This window comes from Tamandua tetradactyla, chromosome 9 (genome assembly GCF_023851605.1).
Source record: "Tamandua tetradactyla isolate mTamTet1 chromosome 9, mTamTet1.pri, whole genome shotgun sequence".
NCBI classification, from domain to species: Eukaryota; Metazoa; Chordata; class Mammalia; order Pilosa; family Myrmecophagidae; genus Tamandua; species Tamandua tetradactyla.
In genome coordinates this window covers 80,905,445-80,917,945 of record NC_135335.1, presented here as the reverse complement: position 1 = coordinate 80,917,945, position 12,501 = coordinate 80,905,445, and the positions used below count along the sequence as shown (strand labels likewise).

Genomic DNA, 12,501 nt, shown 5'->3' with positions numbered 1-12,501 from the left:
TAAATACTTTTTGGGGACTTACCACAGGAGTTCATTTTGAATCAGGATTGGAATGACCCCAAATCCCAGCTTCAACAGTGTTGCTTGACACTTAGGACAGAAGGGAAAGAGCCAGACATTCCTCTGTACAAGTAAGTACCCTCTGCCCACAGTGATTGAATTCAGCCTTCCTTGGAGTTGATTATCCCTTTGACTTGAGGGAAAACTGGTCATCCTGGGGAAATTGTGGCAAGAGCCCTTGACTGAGACTTGCCTAATGGTCTGTGTGACTGAATAGTTTTTACATGCATTTTTTTATTTGTATTCTTACTCCTTGTAACTTATAGATCTAGATTAGAAGGTTCTGTGTGTTTCGATATAATAATGGTTGATTGTCTCTCTTTCTTCTCCTTTGAACACCTCCTGGCCTCTTCTCTATTGCCTGACAGATATACTGTCTCCCACAGACGGTCACTGTTAGAAGCAAGACCATTGTTCACTGGTGCTGTGTTATTTAAATATTTGAAACTTTTCTTCTCATAATTTGTGTCTGCCATTACTTTTTTTTTAACTGTAAGCACATTTATTGTTAACTTAATCAGAAGTCATTCAGCAGCTCAGTGATATTATTAGGTATCTAGCCTATTTTTATTATTTTTCTTTTCTTCTTTTTTTTTCTGCTATTTTTCAGTCTTTTTTCTCTTTTTTATCTCTGTATATTAGTTTGAATAATTTCTGTTTTTATGTCTTTGAATTCACTTGTCTTTTCTTCTGCAGTGCTCAAGCTGCCAATAATCTCATCCAGTAAATTTTTCATTTTGTATGTTGCATTTTTTTCTGTAGAATAAAACATTATAGTTCTACAGATAAAATTTTTTTTAATTCTTAATATCTTCCACTTTTCTCATAATATCTATTCATATTAGCACATTTTTAATTGTTTAACATCTTGTTTACTAATTCTATACTAATTTTCTTTTCTTCTTATACCTCATGATCACAAGATGGCTGTTGCAACTTCAGACATTACTTTCTCAAAGGATGAAAGAGCTGAGGACAAAGAATTTTTCACCTCTTGAGATTCTTCTTTAATTCCCAATAGGAGAAGGTCCTAGACTCCCTACTTTGCAACTTACCTTTACGTTTAAATGGCCCTAGCTAGGTTGCTTTCCCACCCTTAAACCAAGCTCTAGTGAATGGTAATGAGATTACCATGATTATGCCATTACTTTTGAATATCTTTAGTGACAATTGTTTATCCTTTAAATGGTAGCCAAAAGTTACTCAAAAGAAACACAGGTGAGTAAGTGGGTCACAACACCCCTAAACACAGTTTTGATGAAAACAGGAGGTTTGACTCTGAGGTAGAGTAATTATCTTGAGACACTCATGCATTGGTTCAAAAATTGGTTTCAAAGGGGAATTCCCAAATGGAAGAATTATTGAGATGGCTGGGTTACCTCCTAAGGTATTATCTAAATGTAATGTTTAAAAGTCTAGTTTCAATACCGTCTCATCCCTTGTCTGTACACACATGGTTACAACCACACATTTGTGTATGTGTTCCATATGGAATAAAAGCCTCCCCTTTGATATTGTTGGACTTCAAATACTCAAGTAAGAATACCAGAGTGGTATTTAAAATACCAGGAATTTTAAATCCTTTTTCATGTTTTTGTTAATAGTCACAATTCTTTATAGGCTTTTTCCCTAAAAGAAAACCTGAGGCCAACAGACAGTTAAGTTGCCCCACAGCAAGCTACTATAAATTGTCCCAAGAAGCTGTCACTGCTAAACAATGTTCCCTTTATTTATTGGGAAAGAACAAAATGTTTGGAGATGACACTTTCATATGTGCCTAATAAGCATAATGAATACCCAAACTATGTTATAAGAGAGGCTCAAAGTATTTCCTTATCAAAGTGATAATTAAAGCTCAATAAATAAAATGAGGATGACAAACTTTCATAGCCCAGGCATGATTACTATAATAAGTACTACCTTAAAGAAGCCAACTGTGTACTTTTATCCCATGAGATATATAAGCACAAAGGAAATTATTATGCTCCCTTCTCATAAATCCCCCAGAGTACACGATGAGTTTGTTCATTTTTATCAAGATGGTGGGTTGTTTCACATAGTTTTTTTCGAGATTACTGTGTTCATTCCATTATCTTTGTTGGCTCCTTTTAATTTCCCTTTTCCATGAAGTTATCAGTTTTACTGCATTTGAAATCTGCATTATGTCATTAAAATCCAAAGGACCTGGAGCGTTGTTTTTCGTGATTGTGTTGTGTATGTGGCATTATACCATACCTTTGAAATGATCTCAGATGTTTCAGAAACTTGATCTTCTGATGTTTTAGATAAGATAGCAAACATTAGAAAGAATCCATGATGAAGATGAAGCCATTCAGGATGATTTGAGGTGTAACACCAAAAGATGTGTTTCCTAGCTGTGATTAGCACTGAAAAAAAATACTGAAACTGTTAACTTTTCATAAAAGTTAAATTTTGTGATAAATGGAATGTGCGCAATAAGAAATTGTTTAAAAATAATTTATGCATCATTGGTAGCCTTCAAATATTATTCATGTTGCTTTAGAAAAAAATATAAAATTCAGTGCAGAATTCTAAAAATTTCCTATTTTAAAAGCTCTTTGTATTTGTCAAGTTAATGAATTAAAACCTTACTCCTTTCTTTTGCCGTTGTCACTTTTCTTGTCATGTTTACCTTCCTTTATCTAGGCAACAAGTATATGCTCTTTCTTAGAGCAACATATTAGCAATAACAAGTGTGCCTTTGCCATAATTAACGCCCTTTCCTTTCCCTTGCAGGACTCTGCAGACAGTCGGGCCATCCCATGCTAGAACCTACACTGTGGCTGTATATTTCAAGGGAGAAAGAATAGGCTGTGGGAAAGGGCCAAGGTATGAGAAGAAAATATTTATAATTTTTTTGAATGAAAATTCCCTGTGTCTGACAGATCCCTATGAAGTATTTCCAAACTCTGTAGTCTGTCTTTTTAAAGTATAAACTGTTCAAGGGTAACAGCAAAGTGAACCCCAAGGATTAATGTCCCCACCAGCCCCAGCCCCACACTTGATGGCCTTGCACAGTGGGAATGCCATTGCAAATTGGGCTTTAGCTATATGGAGAAAACTGCATTACCTAGTGCACAGGTAAGATCTGTCCATTTTTAGTACCCAGCAGAGTACACATTAATATAAGCAGGTTTTGTAAGATGTGTCATGTGGTGAATGACACAGCCATCAGACATTTGTTTTTTCATTGCTGCTCACTTGAGCATTGTGGAAATGATGTTGACATCTTCAGGTAAAAAGAATTATGTGTATTATCACCTTGTTTTGCACCCTCCAATCTGTGTCTTAAATTGAGAAGTGATTTAGATCATATAGAACATATGTATACATTCAAACTTATGTAAGAAATGCTTTAGACCTAATGTAAATGGAAGACATTTTATTGCAAGATTAAAAGTGTGAAACAAATAACCTAAACAGGCTCTGTGCAAAATAAATGACATTTTTGCATGCTCTTGTGTATATTCCTATTTGTCCAATTAAATATGTGACAATGGATAAAAACTGTATGCACCAAACCTGAAAATCAGCATGAATCATTTGTAACAGTATTTTGTGTTTTTGAAAAAAAAAATCCTTCAAGTCTACTTTACCTTTATTTTTTAATAGTATTCAGCAAGCCGAAATGGGAGCAGCAATGGATGCACTTGAAAAATGTAAGCCTATCTCTTTTTCTGTAATTGTATATTCATGATGTTAATTAGTGTTTTATGGAAAAGAAATGGGGAAATGGAAAAATGGTAAGTACTGATAAAGTGTGATCTTGTTTTCTTCATAATTATTCTCTGCACTGAGTGTAGTGTAATGTGAGGTATGTATAAAATGGGCCTATAATTTTTTTTAAGTGTTCCTGGATGCTTTCTGATTTACATTTTCCTTCTTTGCATGGAATCCTACTCTCAGTTCAGAGAACCCACATTAACAACCTAATATGCTTCCTTTTATATTTTTCTCGTATACTTCTAAAATCTCATAGACATATGAGTAAAGGTTTTTCTTTTTCTTTTTTTGGCTATTGTTTTATTAAAATGGTGTTATATTTACGTATGTCTTTGCATCTTTCTTTTCTCATCCAATAATATATCCAGGTTAGTCTTTGTAAGTCATCCAGAGCTGCTCTAATTTGTATTCTTTTTTTTGCTCTCATTTTGTTTTATTAGAGGGTTTAGGTTTACAGAAAAATCATGCAGGCAGTACACTGTTCCCACTTACCTCCCCCACATGCCACACACAGTTTTCTGTATTATAAAACATTTTGCGTTAATACAGTATTTTTGTTACAATTGATGAAACAATAGAGTATAATTGTACTATTAACTGTAGTCTGTAGTTTTTACATTAGGATTCACTATTTGTATTATACAGCAATTCATTCTTAATGTCTGTCATATTTCATGCTGAGGAGATGCTGTATATTATTCCACATTTTATTGTTGGTGGACACTGTTTCTGGTCTTCTATCACTGTAGACAGTAAGTGTCTTTATATTGGTGCTTTTAGTTCTGTGGGATAGATTCCCAAGAGTCGGATAGTTGGGTTGAAGAAAAAAATACATAATTGACCACGTAGAGAACTGCGTAGTCTTTTGTAAATGTGCAAGGAATTTAAGTGCAAGGAATTTTTCTTCTGAGGCATATTAAACTGTGCAGCAGAACCTGTGGCCAAACATGACAGTGCAATTTTATTATGCTTCAAAGTACTCAGACTAACTGAGATGGGAGAGCAAAGTGTGGAAAGCTACAAATGAAGAGGTGCAGAATTCTCAGCCATGGGGAGAGATTCTAGGAAAGGCAAGAGGGCCAAGAGCCATGTGGAAATGAGCAGCCAGTATTTCCTATTGAGAGAGTGGAGGGAGTTAGGATAGGCAGAAGCTAGTGCTGCCAGGGTCCAGTGTGTGTAGAATCTTTACTAACAGTTTTAAGTAAATGTAAAATAAAAGTGAGATTCTGCTTTTCACTTGTAAAATTGTTAAAGGTTGTCTTTGGGTGGTTTTGTTTGTTTGTTTTCTTTTTCTTTTTTTTTTTTTTTTTACATGGTCAGGCACTGGGAAGCGAACCTGGGTCCTCTGGCATGGCAGGCAAGCATTCTTGCCTGCTGAGCCACCGTGGCCCTTGTTTGTTTGTTTTCAACTGTTAAATAAACAGTACTGGAGATTGTTATGAGTGTGACCGTTCTGGCTGTCCATAAGGGTAGAGCTCTGGGGAAAAGTGCCAAAGCCACTGGGATGAGGCATTTGAGGAACAGAGAGGTTAATGATTTAACCCACAGTCATACAGCAATGAAGTGAGAATTATACTACAGTAGAAATGGCTGCCTCTTCATCATCATCCTCAGTTGGTGGGGTCAGTGGAATTTCTGACTGGATCTGTCTTCAGTATCTCAGACCTTGCCCCACCAAAGAAAGTCCTTTTCAGGTGACCATAGTAGCTGGAGAATGTTAGAAGATGGCTCTGAGAGAGTCCTCTGTGAATCTGTTTTCAGCTATCACGTGGCATCTACACTTAAACAGGTGAAACATGATCAGCCAATTGCTGGGATGGAAAAACTAGCTGGGTTGGTAGCAGAGCTAGAGGTGAATGAATGGTGATTTAAACCCATCGAGCAGCTGCTGGGGTTCACACTCTGTTCAGGTTGATGTTGCCTTGAATGGCCACCTCTGGGGCACAGTAAGTGCAGTACCAGTGAGGAACTTTTCTTACAGCTCCCATAGCCATCCAGAGATTTACATCTACATCACTGGATTGATTTATTCACCTCCATACTTGGCTTCTCTTTATCTGTCCACAAGCAGCAAATACTTACATGTATGATCTTGCAGTGAAAACTTGTTTGTTTTTGAAAGTATTGGAAATCAGATCAAGACAGTTACAGAGAACCAGAAGTTGTGGATTTAAGTGATATTTATAAAGCTACACAAGCCAGGTAGGACACATACCAGAATTGACCAACTGAATGGCTCCTCTCCTGTCGTTCATTCAGTGCCTGGAAATCCTCACCAGTCAAGTCCAACATCAAGATTTATGGTAATGAAATACAGTATTTCTGACCTAAAACAGTTTGTTTGCAGATGAATGTGATTTCAAATTGGGACATGTCCTAATGAGGAATTTTTTTTTTTTAAGAAATTTTTTAACATTCATTTTTTTCTATTTTCAAACATCTAATTCTACAGATTCTGACTTTTTCTAACCTCTTCTGGACATGCTAAGTGCTATCAAAATTAATTCCTTTTTGAAAGTTGAAGTACTGTAAAAATAAAGCTGCAAGCAAAACTCTTTTAAGCAGAAATCCTGAGTTCATGTCTTCAGTGGACTCAGGTAGTTCTGTAGTAAATGAATCCTTTGAAAGAACCCCCCCAACCCTGAAGAAAAAAAAACCCAGTATTGGAGAGTTGGTCTGTTGTGAGACAGACTTCCATATACATATTAGTAGGAGTGAATTAGTTTAAACTGCTGGAAAGCAATTTGGTGGTATCAGGTCCTTAGAGAAATTTATGCCATTTGATCCAGAGATGGAAATAATTGGAGATATGAGCCAAAGCTGACTTACCATAATAATTATAACAATATGATATATAATAGGAAAAAAATGTTTAAATTGTTTGCATGTTTAACAGTCGGGAAGTTTTCAAATAAGTTATGGTTTATCCAGGAGTTGGTGAACTTCTGGAAAGTACCAGATCGGAAATATCTTAGGCTTTGTGAGCCATAAGATCTGTCACAATTATTCATCTCTGCCATTGTAGCTGCACGCATAGATAAAATGTAAGCAAATGGATGTGTTTGTGTTCCATTAAAACTTTATTTACAAAAATAGGTGGAGAGTGGGATTTGTTCTGTAGGGAGTAGTTCACCAATCCTTGCCATTTCCAAATGTTGTAATATTTTGCATCTGTTAAAATAATGTTTTTGAAGACACACAATATGGGAAAATGCTTAAGCTAGAATAAACGAAGAAATGAAAGTATATATAAACTAACTCTCAATGTAAGGGTAGGTAAGGGGATGGTTTTAAGTATTTGTAAGTCTTTGTAATACTATACATTTATACTGTGTATGTTTGTGTGTTGTGTAATTTTACTTAATAGGAAAAGGCTCTAAGGATATATTCAAAAAGTTTATCAATGTTTAGATCTGAGTGGTGGGATTTTTTTTTTTTAACACAGATTCAATTTTATGAAAAAATTTACTAAGGGAGTAGAGTTCATTATGCAGAAACCTGCTTTCTAACTCACTTTCTTTTATTTGTCTGAATTTTTTTTGTTTGGAAAGCACTTATAACACCTAAACCTGTGTTGTATGCAAAATGCCAGAAATCACTTTAACATCATTTAGGGATAGGATTTTATTACTGCTTCATTGCTAAAAGACAAATGTCATTATGTTCTTCTTTTGTATAAAATTCGTCACTCAGATAAAAAGGTCTTTATCAATTTGCTGCCTGCCTTCCTGATGTTTTTTTTCCTGCTACGCTGTCCCTTTACCGATCTGGGATGAGAATGAAACACTATATAAAAAAGGAAGAACAAAAAGAGTTTAGGAATATGCTATAAATGGAGGTCCTTTATTATACTTCAGCCTTAAAAATCAACGCTTGCGTTTCCTCAAGCATGTGATGCTGTCCCACATTTCTGATTCTTCATGTTTCTGTCTAGTACTACCTCTTCTATAACAGTCCCTTACTTGGTTAGGCAGAATAGTGTCATTCTTTTTTTGCATTACCAGATACCTTGAGTGGCCTCATTCATCCATACGTCTCTTTGTGATTCCTGGGACATAGTTGTTTGTTGAGTAAATATGTAAAATGACTGTTGCTAGTTCTGTACTTGAATTTTTACTCCATTGCCACACTAAAGTTATATCTGCAAATGACAGCCAAATTATAAAATTTATAAATCTTAATCAAGATTTCCGTCATGTCAGTACTATTGCACAGGGTCTAATATCAAACTAAATACAGCTTAAATTATACCTTGAGTGACATGTTTCCTTTAACCAAATAAAAGTACTCTGCTATGTCATGGATATAGCTTTGGTCCTTTCTTGGTAATCTTTAAATATAGAATTAACTGTGAGAAGTAATGAGTTCTTAGTAAATAATGTTATGTTAATATGATTGGAGTTTTTGGTTTGAACTGTTCAAAAATATGCAGCTACATTTTACTATATCCTTTCATCTCTCCCTAAAAATCACTGGTTGCTAGGAGAAGGATGTTAATGCACCTGGGTACAAACATTTTGAAACTACATGTCTGTGTTTTAATGTTTCTCTGTGTTCTGGTGCCTTTTATTCTCCAGTTCACCTCAAATACTAAAAATCTAGAATCAGGGGTTCCAGTCCAGAACATCCAGTATTTTTCTGAATGCTAAAAGAATAAGGGAAGAAAATGAGCATTTTTCCCCTCTTACTCTCCAGAATACAACTTTATACATTTCATGTGAATATATGTTTGTAGGTATATATGTGCTTAATTTGCATCATTCTCTGCATTGGTGGCTATCTTTTATTAAATATAAAATATATCTCCTTGTGTCAGATAACTTTCCCCAGATGGCCCATCAGAAGCGATTCATTGAACGGAAATACAGACAAGAGTTAAAAGAAATGAGGTGGGAAAGAGAGCATCAAGAGAGAGAGCCAGATGAGACTGAAGACATAAAGAAATAAGGGCACGAAAGTGGTGGCGTGTTTACTTGCTAAATAACTGTGACTGTTACTGAGACTTAGCCTAGTTTTCCTACAGACAATGAATGAAGTGTGTCCATTGAAATAAAACTCAAAATCAAAATCGCTGTTGTTTTACTGATCTAATTTACTGTTTTAACTGTATGGTCTTTATTACAAAGCATTTGATTTGTCATCCTTATAATGGAAAACTTCACTTTCATGGATGTGCATATTCCCTTATTTTGCCCTTTAAATAATGAAGTTCAAGAAGGATATTCTTTTTGAACAAGTCCTGTTTTTCAACATCTCAGAATGTGACTCAAGCCTTTCAACTGACAAGTGTAAATTCTCTTTACCAGATATTTTGACTACACTGAATTAAACAACTGTACTTTTTGAAATCTCTGGATTATTAACTAGATTTTTCAGCTTTCATACAGATGTTTATCATATCTCAGCTGCAAATAATGGAGTTGCCTCTTGTAAGCACTGAGTCCTTTGTAGAAGGAATCTTTTAAAGTTTAACTGGCTTACAGGGAAAAAACTAATATTTGAGTCACATGTATTCTTTGAATCCTTAGAATGGAGGAGAGAACATGATTTTAAACCAGATCATGCTTTGAATTAGGTGCTCTTACTCTGTGGTCACTGGACCCTTGAATGATTTTATAGATGGGCTTCAGGGAAGTCTTGCAACCTCCTGAAATTGTATTCAATTTTGTTTGTGATTTTGGATTTTGGGAGGGAGTAGGGAACAGGAAGAGGAAAACTCATAGCTTTCATCAGCTTCTCAAAGTGGTCCCTGCAGTAAAGGGCTAACATTACATTAAAAGACATGACATTTTTAAGGAAAATGATATTTTAAACCAAACATCACTGATTTCTTATTAATAAAGGCAAAACTTTAAAAAAAAATGTGTTTTCATTCATTATTTCACCAAATATATTGTATCGCCTGGGTTTTGGGCACTGTTGTAGGCTCTGGGGGTGCAGCAGTGAACACGATATACGTCCCTGCCTTGGGGAGTTTCTGGGTAGTGCAGGAATACACATGGTAGACAAGGAAGTAAAATATGTGACATATCACGTGACAATGTAGAGTATGGCAAAAAATAGAGCAGAGAGGTGGGATGGGTGCAGATTTCAACAGGGGGGTCGGGGAGATCTCACTAAGGGTATCATTTGAGTTAAGACTGGAAGGAGGAAAGGGAGGGGGCCATTCTGGTATCTAGAGAGCGTTTCTTATATATATAACTACTGAATGCTGCACATGCATTGCTGGAGATTTGGAAAATATATTACATTTATTGGGAGGCAGAAACAAATGTTACTTTAAAAGTATTGTGGGGAAAAAAGCATAAATGGAATAATTCATAATTTCATCACCCAGAAATGTATGTCCTGTCAGGTATTCTGTGTCTATACCTACATGCATATATGCAGTCTGGTGTGTTTTAGAATATTATACATACGGTTTTTGTATACTTTTTTATTAACTAATCATGCATACCTTTGTGTTGAATTCACATTTACATGTATTTGTTGATGGCTACATATTAATGCATATTTGCCAATTAGGAATATACCATAATTAATGAAAGTATGTAGGCTGTAAAAAATTTGTTCCTATCATACACACACACAGACCTAGGGCTTCTTAATTTGTTAATATAAACAAAATAAACCAGATTGTCCTGGTGTCTTACTACCCACCAAAGATGCCAAGAGAAAAGTGCACCTTCAGCCCTGGGAAAGGAGAAGAAAGCTCCTTTCTAAGCTGGGTTGTTTTGGTACATCTATTACCCTATTAGGTGCTAAGTGTGTGTGTTATATTTAAGATATGAGCAGTAGATAGCGATAGGACTGGGAGGAAAAAATTATAAATTCATATGGGAGGAAAAAATTATAAATTCATAGGGGCAAGCAAAAGAAAGAAAGTGGTGCAAGCAAAAGAAAGAAAAAAGGCAAGGGAAAATACTTGAATTTTTTCAACCAGCACTTTCACTAGTCTTGCATGTGCATCAAAATAGTGCCAAAGCCAATGGACCATTAGGGAATTTTTATTGGACCTGGGCTTTTTCTCTCTATAGTACTCTGGCCCTTTTTAAAGGTTCTCTCTCCTTGTTAATGATGCTTGAAACCTGGAGAAGTCCTTAAAACACTCGAGTATCTCTTAACAGTGAAGCCTGCCAAACACACCATCAGGTTAGATTATCTCCAGGGGCTCCAAAACCCATTCCTCTCAGGTTTGAGTACTGAAGACAAGTAGAGCTGGCGGGAATGAGTTCATACATCCATTCAGCTGTGTTAGGTTGCTGGTAGATAGTGAGGCTTAATATGAAGATCCCTTCTCACAAGTCATTTTGTGGTCTGGTTAGGGAAACAAGTGAAGGTGTGTGTATTGCATCTAACTTAGGCTGTGAGAGGGGAAGGAGAGAGTGTGGGCCTGCAGGAAAGTTTCTACAGAGTTACTTGAACTGAACCTTGAAGGATGAGCAGGAGCTTGCAAGGTGAGGGAGAGTATTGCCTATCAAGGGAGCAAACTAGTGGGGGAACAAGAAAATGGATTAGGAGTATGTTGGAATATTCCATAGGATGTGTGCTGAAGACTTGAAATAAGGCATTGGATATGGGGTGCTGCGATAGAGCAGATTTAAAAGATAGGTAGGAAGTAGTACCCACAGGAACATGGAATTGGACAGGGTTTCTCAAACCTGGCATTATTGACAAAAAGCCCAGATAATTCTTCATCGTGTGAAGCTGTTCTTTGCATTTTAGGATGTTTGGCTGGATTCCTGTCCTGACCCACCATGCCGGTAGCACACTTCTCCCTCCCCAAATTGTGACAACCAAAAATGTCCCCAGGCATTGCCTGGGAGCAAAATCACCTCTATTTGAAAACCACTGGAGTGAGAGAAAGGAAGTGGGAGAATATCAGGCCAATTCCTATACAATCAAGATATAACTACTTACAGAATAGTAGAATTTGAAAAGAAAGCTATCGAATTCACTTGGCTATATTGAGTTTGAAGGGCCCATGGGATGTCTGTGGAGATGTAGAATAACCCGTTGCATATCCAGTAGAGATACTCTGGCTGGAGTACAGATTAGAAATTATTCAAAAACATGTATAATCTACAAAGGAAAGCATTGTTTTTCCTAGATTGAAGACAGAAAACCATTTCGGTGATTTATTGCTTTGAAACCATAGATTTAATACATTAGATAAATTTACATCAAAGAAGGATCTCAACTCTCATCTGAACTATTTCATCTCTAGATGAGATTTTCTTAAACCAGATGGCTACTTTGGAATTATTTCTATTTTCTTCCTTAAGTTTGTGAAATTTCCCTATAATCGCTTTCTGCAAATTGAAGGCCCTTTGTTAATTATGTGAGTTTCAAGGAGTTGTTCTGAACTGGGAGTAAGGACAAATTTACCAAAGTCTTACAGATGATTTCCTTCAAGTCACCAAAAAATCTCCTCTAGGTCCTTATTGCTTATCTATCTCATGAAGGATGAAATACAGGTAAGTATAATTAGGAATCAATGTTTCTTTTACATAAATATCAGAACACTTAAGAACTTTTGGAAGAGGTGGTTCCCTGGCCACAAAAGACACTTCTTTGGCCTCTAGAATTACCATCAGAAAGTAGCTGGCTGCCTAAATGGGGACCACAGACCAGCCTCTGCAGTGTCATGGGGCTGAGGCGCTATCTAGATCCTAGCTGTGGAACGTGAAGACGAAA

General features: G+C 36.1%; 1 protein-coding gene and 1 pseudogene across 8 annotated transcripts in view; both read left to right on the top strand.

Moving 5' to 3' along the window:
• The window catches only part of DROSHA (drosha ribonuclease III), a 171,025-nt gene extending 162,153 nt beyond the window's left edge, over positions 1-8,872 (top strand). For 6 of the 8 annotated variants that reach the window (XM_077116892.1, XM_077116891.1, XM_077116893.1 and 3 more), the window contains 4 exons: positions 28-131; positions 2,818-2,910; positions 3,694-3,740; positions 8,621-8,872. In XM_077116892.1, coding sequence (XP_076973007.1) covers positions 28-131; positions 2,818-2,910; positions 3,694-3,740; positions 8,621-8,751 — 375 coding nt within the window. In that variant the 3' untranslated portion in view covers positions 8,752-8,872. Of the gene's footprint in view, positions 1-27; positions 133-2,817; positions 2,911-3,693; positions 3,741-8,620 lie in introns of those variants that run through there. The other 2 variants (XM_077116897.1, XM_077116896.1) reach the window with 2 other exon arrangements.
• LOC143647188 (anaphase-promoting complex subunit 16 pseudogene) lies at positions 3,749-8,605 on the top strand (annotated as a pseudogene).
• Positions 8,873-12,501: the final 3,629 nt, after the last annotated feature.